The 11,877-nt window shown below is 35.8% G+C and overlaps 3 protein-coding genes and 1 long non-coding RNA gene across 5 annotated transcripts; 3 read left to right on the top strand and 1 right to left on the bottom strand.

Moving 5' to 3' along the window:
- Window positions 1-302: 302 nt before the first annotated feature.
- Window positions 303-1,513, bottom strand: LOC111493733 (probable ribose-5-phosphate isomerase 3, chloroplastic). Its single transcript, XM_023143559.1, has one exon. The coding sequence runs from the start codon at window positions 1,435-1,437 to the stop codon at window positions 583-585; it is 855 nt and encodes a 284-aa protein (XP_022999327.1). The 5' UTR covers window positions 1,438-1,513; the 3' UTR covers window positions 303-582.
- A 1,722-nt stretch (window positions 1,514-3,235) lies between these two features.
- On the top strand, window positions 3,236-7,483 carry LOC111493734 (PITH domain-containing protein At3g04780-like). 2 transcript variants are annotated; one of them, XM_023143561.1, is made up of 9 exons: window positions 3,236-3,383; window positions 3,556-3,642; window positions 4,915-5,038; window positions 5,717-5,765; window positions 5,856-5,913; window positions 6,020-6,066; window positions 6,162-6,239; window positions 7,013-7,083; window positions 7,414-7,483. In XM_023143561.1, exons 1-8 carry the CDS (start codon window positions 3,345-3,347, stop codon window positions 7,059-7,061), a joined length of 531 nt encoding a protein of 176 aa, XP_022999329.1. In that variant the 5' UTR covers window positions 3,236-3,344; the 3' UTR covers window positions 7,062-7,083; window positions 7,414-7,483. The 2 variants fall into 2 exon arrangements, with proteins under 2 accessions (XP_022999329.1, XP_022999328.1); XM_023143560.1 differs by lacking the exon at window positions 7,414-7,483 and having other exon boundaries at window positions 7,013-7,379.
- LOC111493735 lies at window positions 5,045-5,636 on the top strand. The gene is made up of 2 exons (XR_002720054.1): window positions 5,045-5,194; window positions 5,301-5,636. It is a non-coding gene; the product is annotated as an uncharacterized LOC111493735 (long non-coding RNA).
- Window positions 7,484-9,126: 1,643 nt separating the features above from the next.
- LOC111493787 (protein ECERIFERUM 26-like) lies at window positions 9,127-11,406 on the top strand. The gene is made up of 3 exons (XM_023143637.1): window positions 9,127-9,650; window positions 10,167-11,203; window positions 11,253-11,406. Exons 1-2 carry the CDS (start codon window positions 9,228-9,230, stop codon window positions 11,103-11,105), a joined length of 1,362 nt encoding a protein of 453 aa, XP_022999405.1. The 5' UTR covers window positions 9,127-9,227; the 3' UTR covers window positions 11,106-11,203; window positions 11,253-11,406.
- The last annotated feature ends 471 nt before the right edge of the window (window positions 11,407-11,877 follow it).

Below are 11,877 nucleotides of genomic sequence, written 5' to 3'. Positions count from 1 at the left end.
CATTGAACGAGAACCCTTTCACCCAACACCGTCAAATTAATAATGCCGACTTTCATTCCTGTTCAACCAGTGAGCCAAAGAATAAAAAAAAAACATTCTTTAAAGATTTCAAACGATTCAAATAAAAATATAATAATTTAATTTTGAATAACAATTTACTTATTATATTTTTCAATTTTGTAACAATCATTTTTATATATAATAATTTAATTTTGGCAATTTAATGCCTACTCTAAAAATTTCACCATTTAATTAAAGGTTGATTTTTATGGTTTAAGATGTAGAAATCTGAGCTTAAACACATGAAATCCCTTTAGATACACTAATTTTTTCAATTCTTAAGTACAGATGGATACAAAAATTACATTTATTCCATCCCAAATTGAGCATATCATCAGCAAAAATTTGCACAAGATTTCTTATAATACAGAGATGAAATCAAGCTGATTGTTACCAATAAATCATGAACAGGAAGAAAAAAAAAGTTGCAATTCGAACCTCTAATTTAGGGTTTAGGAGGAGGCAAAGGAATTGTAACAGTTTTCAGAAGAACTCACCAATGGAAGTAAATGGAAACGGAAATCATTTCGTTTTGATGTCGATTCCATCTTTTCCGGCGATGATTACGGCGGTCGCCATGTCCAAGAACAATCCGTGCTCCACCACTCCTTCAAACGCCGAGATCTCTTTACCGGCGGCCAATCCGTCCTTGATCGGAGTCTTGAAATACAAATCAACTATGTAATTCGAGTTATCGGTGACGTAGGGCTTCCCGTCGGCTTCCAATCGGAGCTTAGCCTCGCAACCTTCGTCCTTGAACAGATCTTGAAGCCTCACCAAATTGTGTTTCCAGCAGAACTGAACGACTTCAACCGGCATCGCGAGGCCGCTTCCACCGAGGCCGTCAACTAATTTTGTTTCATCGACGACGACGACGAACTTATCGGAAGCGGCCTCCACCATTTTCTCTCGCAAGAGAGCGCCACCGCGGCCTTTGACGAGATTCAGATCTGGATCGACTTCATCAGCGCCATCGATGGCCAAATCGAGATGCGGATGGTCGTCCAAGACAGAAAGAGGAATTCCTAATGACCTAGCTTGCTCCTCCGTCCGCTTCGAGGTAGGGATTCCAACAATGTCTCTCAATTGATTACTCTTGAGAAGTTCGCCAATCTTGGCGACGACGAAGGCGGCGGTGGAGCCAGTGCCGAGGCCGAGGACCATGCCGCTCTTGACATACTCGACGGCTTTGTCGGCGGCGAGCTTTTTAAGGTCGTCTTGAGTGAGAGTGGAGACGGAGCGGGCTTGGACGGAGAGAGGTCGGCAACGGGCGGAGAGATTTATGGATTTTGGGGAGCGGAGGAGAAGTTTGGCTATGGAGGAAACATGGCGGGAGGAGGAGAGAGAAGGAGGAGAGATAAAGGAGAGGGAAGCCATGGATGAGATAGGGATTAGGGCTTTGAGCTTTTCTGTGTTCTTTCTTCTTCTCTCTTTCTCTCCACTTTCCCTATCCTAACTCCGATGGCCAAATAATTTCCAATTTATTTATTATTTTTTATTATATGAAAAAGAAGAATTTTTTTTAGCTTTTGGTTTGATTTGTGAAATGGACATTTAGGGTTGGTAGAGGATCAATGGGGAAGAGGGAGGCTTTAGTTTGTTATTCTATAACCTCGAGACTTAGGTTAGGATGGATCGACGAGATTTCACTTAGGTCTATAACCTCGAGACTTAGGTTAGGATGAATCAACGAAATTTCACTAAGGTTTATAACTTCGAGACTTAGGTTAGGATGAATCAACGAGATTTCATTTAGGTCTATAACCTCGAGAATTAGTGAGGACGAATTGACGAGATTTCACTTAGGCCTATAACCTCGAGACTTGGGTTAGGATGAATCGGTGAGTTTTCACTTAGGTCTATAACCTCGAGACTTAGGTTATGACGAATTGATGAGATTCCTTAGGTGAATGGCGAACAACCGAACCCTTGCTAAGACCATTTCCACTTTGTTCTCAACAGTTCTAACCCCCTGGGGGAGACAAGCTACCTTTAGCTCCACCTTATTCTCGAAAAAGACTAGCAATTTGTTAGCAGCGCCACCACTCGGTCACGTATGGGGCACGCCCCTGTACATCTTACTTTCTTTAGGTCTCTGTCTTCTCAAATTCAGCCTAGCTCAATGCTAGATATAACTTCGAGACTTAGGTTAGGACGAATCAATGATTTCACTTAGGTTTATAACTTGAGACTTAAATTAGGACGAATTGACGAGATTTCACTTAGGTCTATAACTTCGAGACTTAAGTCAATACGAATCGACGAGATTTCACTAATTATATTAGGACGACAATTCACAATAACAGATTAATACTTAGTTCTTTAGTAATATGTATTTGCAATAGATCCATATTATATTTTTTTATAACAAGGAGAAAATACGATAAAAAGAGGGAGAATTGATGTTTTTTTTTATGGTTATCAATGAAAAGGTACCTATTGATCGATGTGTAGGTAAGTATTAGTGTATATACACGTTCAAAACGAAGACTTTGTAGTGCTAGTCTTTATGGATATCAATGAACTCAAATTTTACGTGGAGTTTGATGTTCGAACACTAATGAAATGCATATTCAAAACTTCGACGTTATGATGCTGATGAAATGCATACCATGATGCTCAACCATTCCCTTGTGGATCGTTTGACGAGTTTGGATTGAGCTTTAAAAGGGTTTGGATTGAGCTCGTAATGCTCTGTAAAACTATCGATTTTGGGTTGAACAGTTGGTTCTTCATCCCAGATAAAAAGTGAGTGAGAGAAGAAAAATACTATGATGTAAGTTGGAATAATTAGAGAGAGGAGGAAGAAGAAAACATAAAAAGAAGATAAAAGGTGAAACAAGATCGAGTAATTTTGCAGAGATTTGACGTTTTTATAACTCGAGAGTAAAAAGACAATTTTACCCTTAAAAAAAACTTAAAAAAAAAAAAAAATCAATCCCTTTTCAAGAATCACTCCAAGAATATATATTATATATTTTTTTTATTTGTGAATGATATAACTTAATGACTAAATTTGTAAATTAACCAAATATATATATTTTAATTATGATTTAACGATGCATCTAGGGTTTAGAGGGGGATTAGATTCTTGGATGGGCCCACAAGCTTGTAGAATATGGAGTCGGGTTATTGGGCATGACCCGACCAAGATTCGGGTCAAAAGGCGATTCCTACCGGACCTTTCCGTCCCCTCACGCGACCACTTTTGAGCGCATTGGAATTTACACAGAATTCATTCCCATTTTCCTTCTTTTTTCGCTTCTCCTCTCGTTCGATTAGCTATGGCTGCCGCATCTGCAACTGCTATTCATCGGAATCAGGTGAGTGATTCAAGTTCTTGCGGCGTTTGGTTTTTAAATTCATGCTTAGTTTTCGAGAAATGATTAAGGATGATGTTAAAACTTGAATCTGGCTGGGAGTTTCAGGATTGTATTGTTTTAAGCTTGTTTTTTTTTTTTTTTTTTCTCATACTGATGCTTCGTTTTTAACCAGGTTGATCTGTCCGACTTCATTAATTGGTCTGGCGTCGAGTGCCTTAACCAGAATTTCAGCCACACTTTTACAAATGCTCTTAACCAGGTGCTGTTTATTATTATTTTGACTCGAGCTGTTAGTCAGTTGCTCGTACTTCATTGTTGTTTTTGAATTTCTTAAAAAATTCATTTTTATGAAGTTAAAGATGATGCTGAGTTAGACTCGCGTTCTTCAACAATATAACTTACATCTATCATTCCTTTCTAATTGCGATAGATGTGAAGTTGTGAATATGGAGGTCAGCAAGGTTGGCTAGGTATATAGAAGTTGATGAATATAAATTTAGCTCTTTGGGTCAAGTTGGCGAATAATTCCCTTTGAAAATAGATGTTGTTCAATTCATTGATTTCTGTTTTTCATCATAGAAGACATCTTTGTGATATTGAGTTACGGAATTTGTCTAATCTTTCTCCGTTTTAGTAGTACGCGTAGTTGGGTTCTTTAGCCATGCATCTTTTTTTTTTTTTTAGACAATCCCCCCTCTTTCACTCTAATTTTGGAGGCTAAAATCTCAAAGAAGATAAAGTTTTTCACCTATCTGATTTCCTTGGGTCATACTTATACCATAGACTTTGTCTAAAAGTCTTGATCTATGGTTTTGGGCCATCAGTCGTGTGTGTTGTATATGAAAGCAATAAAAGATACTGATCATTTGCTATAGATGTCACTTTGTTGTGAAAATTAGAACTGATTTTTGCACATGTTTGGAGTTAGTTTGACTACTCCCGAAGATTGTAGGGATGAGGTGGAGAAGGTGCTTGTTAACCCAAATTTCCATGATAAGGGTCTGAATCAATGGCAAAAAATGTCTTCACAAATTTGTTGAATCCATGGCTCGAAAAGAAATAAAGTATTTTAAGGATAGCCTTGAAAGAGTCTTGAAGTGTGGAACATCTTAACATCTCTCTATTCCGGTGTTCTCATATAAAGTGTTGTGAAATTATATTTTATGTTTTTATTTTTATCTATTGGACCAACCTATTGTAATATTGTTTCAGGTTTTGTTTTTAGATTGCTATTTGTTTAGGCCACTCTTCTTATACATTCATTCATCTTATTGAAAGATGATGTATTATAAATATAAACGTCAAAATATCATTTTGGTTCTTCAACTTTGGACTAAATTTAAATATTTTGAAAGAACAAGGACTAAAATAGAACAAGTTCCAAAGTGGAAGGACAAAAATGATACTATAACCTAAACTAATTTTTTTTTAATGATAAAATAGGTTTCTCTTTTTCCCCTTAATTTATTCCCAACTGCCAAGGGAAATTATTATACCAAGGGTTTGAAACAACATTTTTTTTCTAAATTAGACTTGTAGGGATAATGATAGCTTGCTTTTGGAGAGTGATGCAGATGAGCAGCTTTTGATATATATACCTTTTAACCAAGTCATTAAATTGCATTCCTTGGTCATTAAGGGACCTGAAGAGGAAGGTGAGTACTCTGTCTATTACACCATTTTTTAATTCTAGTTCATGGTTTCTTCTCTCCCGAGTATTTCAGTACTGCTTGCATGTATATCATAGTTCATCTCATCTATTGGCATAGAAAATTTGTAACGTGGCTTACAATCCAACGTGGTCATTGAGGGTATGATAGTTCCATTTTAAATTTTTACTATTTGATTATTGTTATTTTGGGTTATCCACTCAAAATAACAGTCCTCTAGTCTTGTAAATCCCTTGCTGTACTGCAGTTTCTTGCTGTGGTGAGGGAGTAATGGACTATGGGCAGAGGAATGGAAAAAATTTCAGGGTTGGATAGAAACACAACATTGAGTTTCGGAGTGGATAAATGTGCTTTCTATCAAAAACTTTTGTAATTGTCTCTTTACTTAATCACATTTAATCGAGAAGTTCTTTTTTTTTTTTTTTTTCTTCTAGTAATTCTTGGCTGTGGAAGGATATTTAATCCTAATCCTCCCTGCCCTTTATTTACTCTCAGCACCGCTATGTATTTCTTCTATTCAAAGAATATATACAAGATCTCATTTTAAATGAAAAAAGTACTGAATCACTTCGTCAAGAACGTACATATTGTCTTTCACCTTTCTGTATTTTGTTCTGCTTAACTGTCAAATCACAGGGTTTTAATATTGAGGTTGTTCTCCAGGCCCTAGGACTGTAAAGCTTTTCTCAAACAAGGAGAATATGGGATTTGGGTAAACGAATTGTTTTCTTTAGTTAATATTTGGTGCAAGTGTTTTCTAAATATTGTAATCTGATGATTGTTTGTTTCATGAACATCGCAGCAATGTCAATGACTACCCTCCCAGTGACACGATTGTGCTCTCCCCAGATAATCTTACGGTAGATTTTCCCATACTTGTATCTGTATCTCACAAAATAGAAAACTCTTTAGGTGAGACTATACACAGAAACTGGTAGATCATTGTTTTATTGTTATGCTTTGTAGGGAAAGCCAGAAGTTGTAAAGTACGTGAAATTTCAAAATGTTCGTAGGTAAGTCATTTCTGTCATCAGAGTTAATTTTATTCATTTAGATCGTATATTGAAAGTCCCTGTTGATTGTTCTGAACTATTCAATTCTTTATCAGCTTGACAATTTTTATAGAGGATAACCAATCTGGAGCTGACGTTACAAAAGTTCAAAAGATTGCCTTGTATGGAACAACGTAAGTTGTTTTAACAATTACATTATATTTCATTCGAGTTAATTTTATCTTCATCTTGCTTTGTCTAACTGAATTACTACATTGCACAATCAGCAAGCTTAGATGAGATGACTTTATATTTAGATTACTTTGACCAATAAAGTAATAGCATATGAACGTACATCCAAAGGGGACATAATTTTCGAGGAAAGTAATAAGTGAAGCAATGCTTAGATAGTTCATCTTTGGAAATTCCATTCTAGAGTTTTGCTACTTGATGTTGGCTGACAAAGAATTTAAACCTCCTCTTTCTTTATAGATTATTTAATTAGTGTAACGGCCCAAACCCACCGCTAGCAGATATTATTCTCTTCGGACTTTCTTTTAAAGGGCTTCCCCTCAAAGTTTTTAAAACGCGTTTGCTAGGGAGAGGTTTCTACACTTAAATGCTTCGTTTTCCTCTCCAACCGATGTGGGATCTCACAATTAGTATATGCATTTCTTATTGGCAACCGTAGTAGTAAGATAACGTATAGTCCTCTTGAGCTCTTTTTTACGTATTTTTTTCCATGATGAGCAATGCATGTCTTTTGCTTTAGGGGATTGCATCAAGAACAAACTATAGTCCTCCATGAATTATGTAGACCATCTCATGTACTGTAAGCTAAATTTATATCGCACATTATTGGGATTGTGATCCGTGATGGGATTGGAATAGATGAAACAACATTCAACTCCATTTCATTATTTCTTTATGCTCGGTGAAGTGTTGAAGTTGTTGATCTGTTATGCAGGGTTGAAACAACTGACATGAAGGGTCTGAAGAAGATCGAGGATCACTGAATGCAAAAAGAGAGGAATCATGGTCTCTCTCTCTCATATGATTATGATTATGAGTAATTGATATCAAAGATCAATTTGCAGTAAAGATAAGAACTATTTAATGGGTTTTGATGTCATATTCTAGAATTTTGACGAGTTTGTATACTTGTTCGATCAGTGGCGCGTAGGTCATTCCATGCATCACACCTATGCACCTTGTTAGGTAGTTTACAAGGAGAATCAATGGTGATAAACTCTCTAACTTTTAGCTCTGCTTGATGATCATGGTTGAGATTGAGTCAGCCATTTTATAAGAATACAAGGGGCGTTGGTTTAGTATGTGCTGAAAAGATTTCTTGTTTATTCTCAATAGGTTGATCCAACCAAACTAATGAATGGTCCTTTAAGATCATCTTTACGTGGGAATTTCAGGTTTGCTGCAATATCTCTTCATCTTTACTCTTTATAGATTTGATATTGTAAACAATCCTAAGTTATGAATTTTTATGAACACTAAACAAAAATATGTTTAAATTTCACTGTTTTTTAAATAAATAAAAAAACCTTAACAAATTGCTCGATATAGTTCTTGAGCTTTCATCATACTCAAAATGTCTATTATTGTCATTGAGTGGTACTTTTTAAAATTTAATTCAATAATATTAAAATGTAGGTTTAGATATCTCAATTCTTCCTATTGATATAATAATATTTTTTTACTACTTTTTAAAATGTATCTATTTATTTATTTTTAAATAGTTAAAAATTAATTAAATATATATATATATATATATATATATATATATATATATATATATATATATATATATAATTATATCCTAAAAATTAATTTTGAGTCTTTCAAGAATAAATGATTATAAAATTAAATAATATATATTTATTTATTTATTTATTGTACCTCAAGCAAAAATAAATAAATAAATAAAATGTAAAATTTTAAAAATTAACAATAAATTCGTATTTGGTTCAAATCAATCTAGCTTTAGGAAATACGTGAATTCACATAGTTTTTATCTATTTGAACTAACCCAAAAATTGAATTTTTTGAACACTCCTATAAAAATATTAATAAATCTTGAATACATCTATTGATATTATACTTTATCCATAAATTCTTCAGACATATCTTATCAAACTCTTCGTGTTGGAAGTTATTTTAAAACTTTGTATTTATATTTTAAAAAGAAAAAGTTGTAGAAGAAGATAGATGGGCAAATGTGACATTTAAGACTGTCCTCATGAATTAATGGGCACAGCCAGTTTTGAATGCCACGGCTGGTTGTTGTGCCCACTCATTTTCTCTCAACTCAATCCTCCAATTTTACTCCATTATTCTAAGTAATCGAACCACTCCTCCAAAATTAAATTTCAAACACGTGTCGAGATACTATTCGATTATCTTTATATCGAACAATAATATATTATCAGCTTAAATACAGTTTATCAATAATTTTTTCTTTATCAACTAAAAAGCTACATCTTTTACTTGCATATTAGTAGTATGCTTCAAATACCCCAATTCACGTATGACTAAAATGCATTTTTTTTAGAATCTTTGAATTAAGATAGGACGAAAATACCCTTAGGGTAGATTGTAAATAATGTATTAAGTAAGGAAGAAATTATCGTTTCACATGAACATAATACTAAAAATGATGCACGTTTATGTATATAAAGTGATCGATTAAATTATTAACTGATTTTTTTTAAATGTAAAGACTAAACTCATCGATATCGAACTCAAAAACACCTCGAGTTGAATAATACTTAGATTAATTTGACTATTTAAAAAAATTAAATCTATTTAATTCTATGTAAAAATATATTTTTTTTATTAAAAGAGAAAAAAAAAACGAGGGATATTTTTGGAATTTTGTCAAATAGCTATCACGAGGAGGTATTCCCATTAATATCTTTATATAGAGAGTAAATATAATAATTTTAAAAAAAGGTCTATGATGACACGTGTGAAGATTCTATTGGTTGAGGTATGCTTGCCGTAAAAAAGTCCATGAAGTAGTAAAATTAGTCCTCACCATTAAGGCCCCCAACCATCTCCTTCCGCTCTCTTAACGGCCAACTCCCTCTCTCCTCCGGCATAAATACGCTCCCTCTCCACCACTCTCTCCGCCACTAAGAATCTCTCTCAGTTTGTCTTCTGCGCCAATGTCTCAAATCCAGAACCGCGTGACGCCGATCACCAAGCTAACGGCGGTGTCGAGTGACCCGAGCATGTCGGGTAGGGTCTACTCGCTGACAGCGGCTGACCACGCAATGGAGCTCCACAGCGGCGCCGTGGTGATATACTACAACGAAAATCCGTTCGGGTCGTTCATTTTGGACCCGATGAGAGAGTCGCTGTCGAGGGTTTTGTCGCTGTACCCGACAGTGACGGGTCGGTTGACCCGATCGGAGAATGGGAACTGGGCAGTGAAGGCGAACGACGCCGGAGTTAGGGTTACGATGACAAAGGTGGGGACCACTCTTGATGAATGGCTCAGATCTGCCGATTCGGCCGAGGAAAGAAATCTAGCGCCTTTCGAAGAAATGCCGGAGAATCCATATATCTGGTCGCCTTTCCGAATACAGGTAATATATATATATATATATATATATATATATTAATTATTTTTTAGTTCAATTAATTTTGATTTTTTAAAAAAATTAGGTAATAATATAAAAAAAGAATGGTGTTTATATTACTTAATTTAGAAAAACAAAAAGAAAAAGTTAGAGAATATTTTAAATAAAATATTAATTATTTTTTAATCTAAAATTAAGAGTAATAATATTTTTTAAATAAATTTAAGAGTATTATTAAAAAATAAAAAATAGAAATAATTTATTAATATAAACAAAAGAATAATAATAAATAAAAAAAGAGGAGTTCAAGTAGGAAGATGAATTTTATATGAAAATATGAAAATATGAAATAATTTCACTTTTTAATGAAAATTAGGATTTGGATTAGGTGTGACGTGATTTGTCTCTATATCCATTGAAAATTTAAACGGACTTCTAGTTCATAGCAATTTTGAAATGTTTACGAGAACATGAGTATAAACCTTAACACGGTCGGGACTGATAGTGTTTATGATTGTCCAGATCAATGAGTTTGAAGGAGGGGGTGTGGCCATTGGAGTGAGCTTCACTCACCTAACTGCAGATCCAACCTCTGCAACTTTCCTCCTGAAAGCATGGGCCGACGCTCACCGGGGCGAACCCGTGTCGCCACCGATTTTCACCCGTCCATCGATTGGAGATGGCGAACAAATCCCGAACACGGCTACGAAATCAACCAGCTTCTATGCCAACAAGTCCAAGACATGGACACAAAATCAACCAGCTTCTACTACCAAAATGGCCTCTGCTACCTTCAAATTCTCCAACTCAACAATCAACCAATGGCTATCAAAAACAGAGCACCATTGTCCTAACGCCACCCCTTTTGATCTCCTGGCTGCACTCTTCTGGAAACAAGTCCTACAAATTAAGGGTCTGTCCCAAAATGAGCTGAATCACTCGTTATCAATCTGCACTGACTTTAGAACCTCATTTCAATCCTCACAAAGGTTCTACTTTGGGAATGCTCTGCTCTTTTCAGAGCTCTCTGTAAGCTCAAAGGACATGGAGCAATGGGATTTGGGAGAGATTATGGGATTGATACACAGCCATTTGGAGAAGCTCGGCGAGGAGGACGAGATTCGGACCGCGATGGAATGGCTCGAGTCGAGGAAAGAAAAGGGAGGGAAATATGCGGCGCCGTTCAAGATGTACGGGCCGGAGTTGACTTGTGTAAGCATGGAACATATGGGGGTGAAGTTGAGTTATGCAACGAAGTTTGTGAGGGATTCAAAGGCTGTTCATGTGTCGTATAATGTTGGGAATTGTGAAGGGGATGGATTGATTGTTGTAATGGCTTCTAATGAAGAAGGGGTTGCGAGGAATGTGATGGTGATGCTACCGGAGAGGGAGATGGCTGAGCTTTGTAAGGATGGAGCTATTTTGAGGTTCAATCCGACAGTGATTCTTGGTGGTTTGTAAGGTTGGTTTGATGAACAACGTTGTACTTGATGTTCTATGTGTGGGATGAACTTGGAGTGATATCGTAATAGGATTATGTTGTGTTTGTGTGAGTTTTTATTATATGATGCTAATATATGATCATCAACTAATGGAAAAATTCTCCACATGTTTTGGAAATAGATGATTCTTGTAGAGCGAGAATTTGAAACTCGAAGCTCCTTGTTTGACTGAAAAGGGGTGCTTTCGTAAGAATGAGGATTGAAATAGGAGATAGGGGCGGAGTGGAGACGAGATATAATCCCTTACTTTAGACATGTTTCTCTCTCATTCCTTGTTTAAATGAGGATTAAATTCGGGTTAAGTAGATATCTCTAATAGAGTTATAGTTAGGGATGTAACATGTTTCAGACAGTGAGATCCCATATTAATTGGAGAGGGGAACAAAACATTACTTATAAGGGTGTGGAAACCTCTCACGAGTAGACGCGTTTTAAAACTGTGAGACTAATGACAATATGTAATGGGTCAAAGCAGACAATATTTGCTAGCGGTGAGTTTGAAGTATTACAAATGGTATCAGAGCTTGACACGAGGCGATGTGCCAGCAAAGACGCTGGCCTCCAAGGAGGGTGATTTGTTCTACTACAAATGGTATCAAAGACAGATACTAAGTGTTGTGTCAGCGAGGATACAAGCCCCCAAAAAAGGTGGATTATGAAATCCCACATCGATTGGAGAGGGGAACGAAACATTTTTTATTAGGGTGTAGAAACTTCTCCCTAATAGATGA

This window comes from Cucurbita maxima, unplaced genomic scaffold (genome assembly GCF_002738345.1).
Source record: "Cucurbita maxima cultivar Rimu unplaced genomic scaffold, Cmax_1.0 Cma_Scf00019, whole genome shotgun sequence".
NCBI lineage: Eukaryota > Viridiplantae > Streptophyta > Magnoliopsida > Cucurbitales > Cucurbitaceae > Cucurbita > Cucurbita maxima.
The sequence above is the reverse complement of the archived record's forward strand: the minus strand, read 5'-3'. Positions and strand labels throughout refer to the sequence as shown.

Coding starts and splice junctions, on each gene's coding strand:
- LOC111493733 (XM_023143559.1), bottom strand. CDS start 1,437: ATGGCTTCCCTCTCCTTTATCTCTCCTCCTTCTCTCTCCTCCTCCCGC.
- LOC111493734 (XM_023143561.1), top strand. CDS start 3,345: ATGGCTGCCGCATCTGCAACTGCTATTCATCGGAATCAG. Junction 3,384..3,555: donor CTGCTATTCATCGGAATCAG/GTGAGTGATTCA, acceptor GTTTTTAACCAG/GTTGATCTGTCCGACTTCAT. Junction 6,067..6,161: donor AAATTTCAAAATGTTCGTAG/GTAAGTCATTTC, acceptor ATTCTTTATCAG/CTTGACAATTTTTATAGAGG.
- LOC111493787 (XM_023143637.1), top strand. CDS start 9,228: ATGTCTCAAATCCAGAACCGCGTGACGCCGATCACCAAGCTAACGGCG. Junction 9,651..10,166: donor GGTCGCCTTTCCGAATACAG/GTAATATATATA, acceptor ATGATTGTCCAG/ATCAATGAGTTTGAAGGAGG.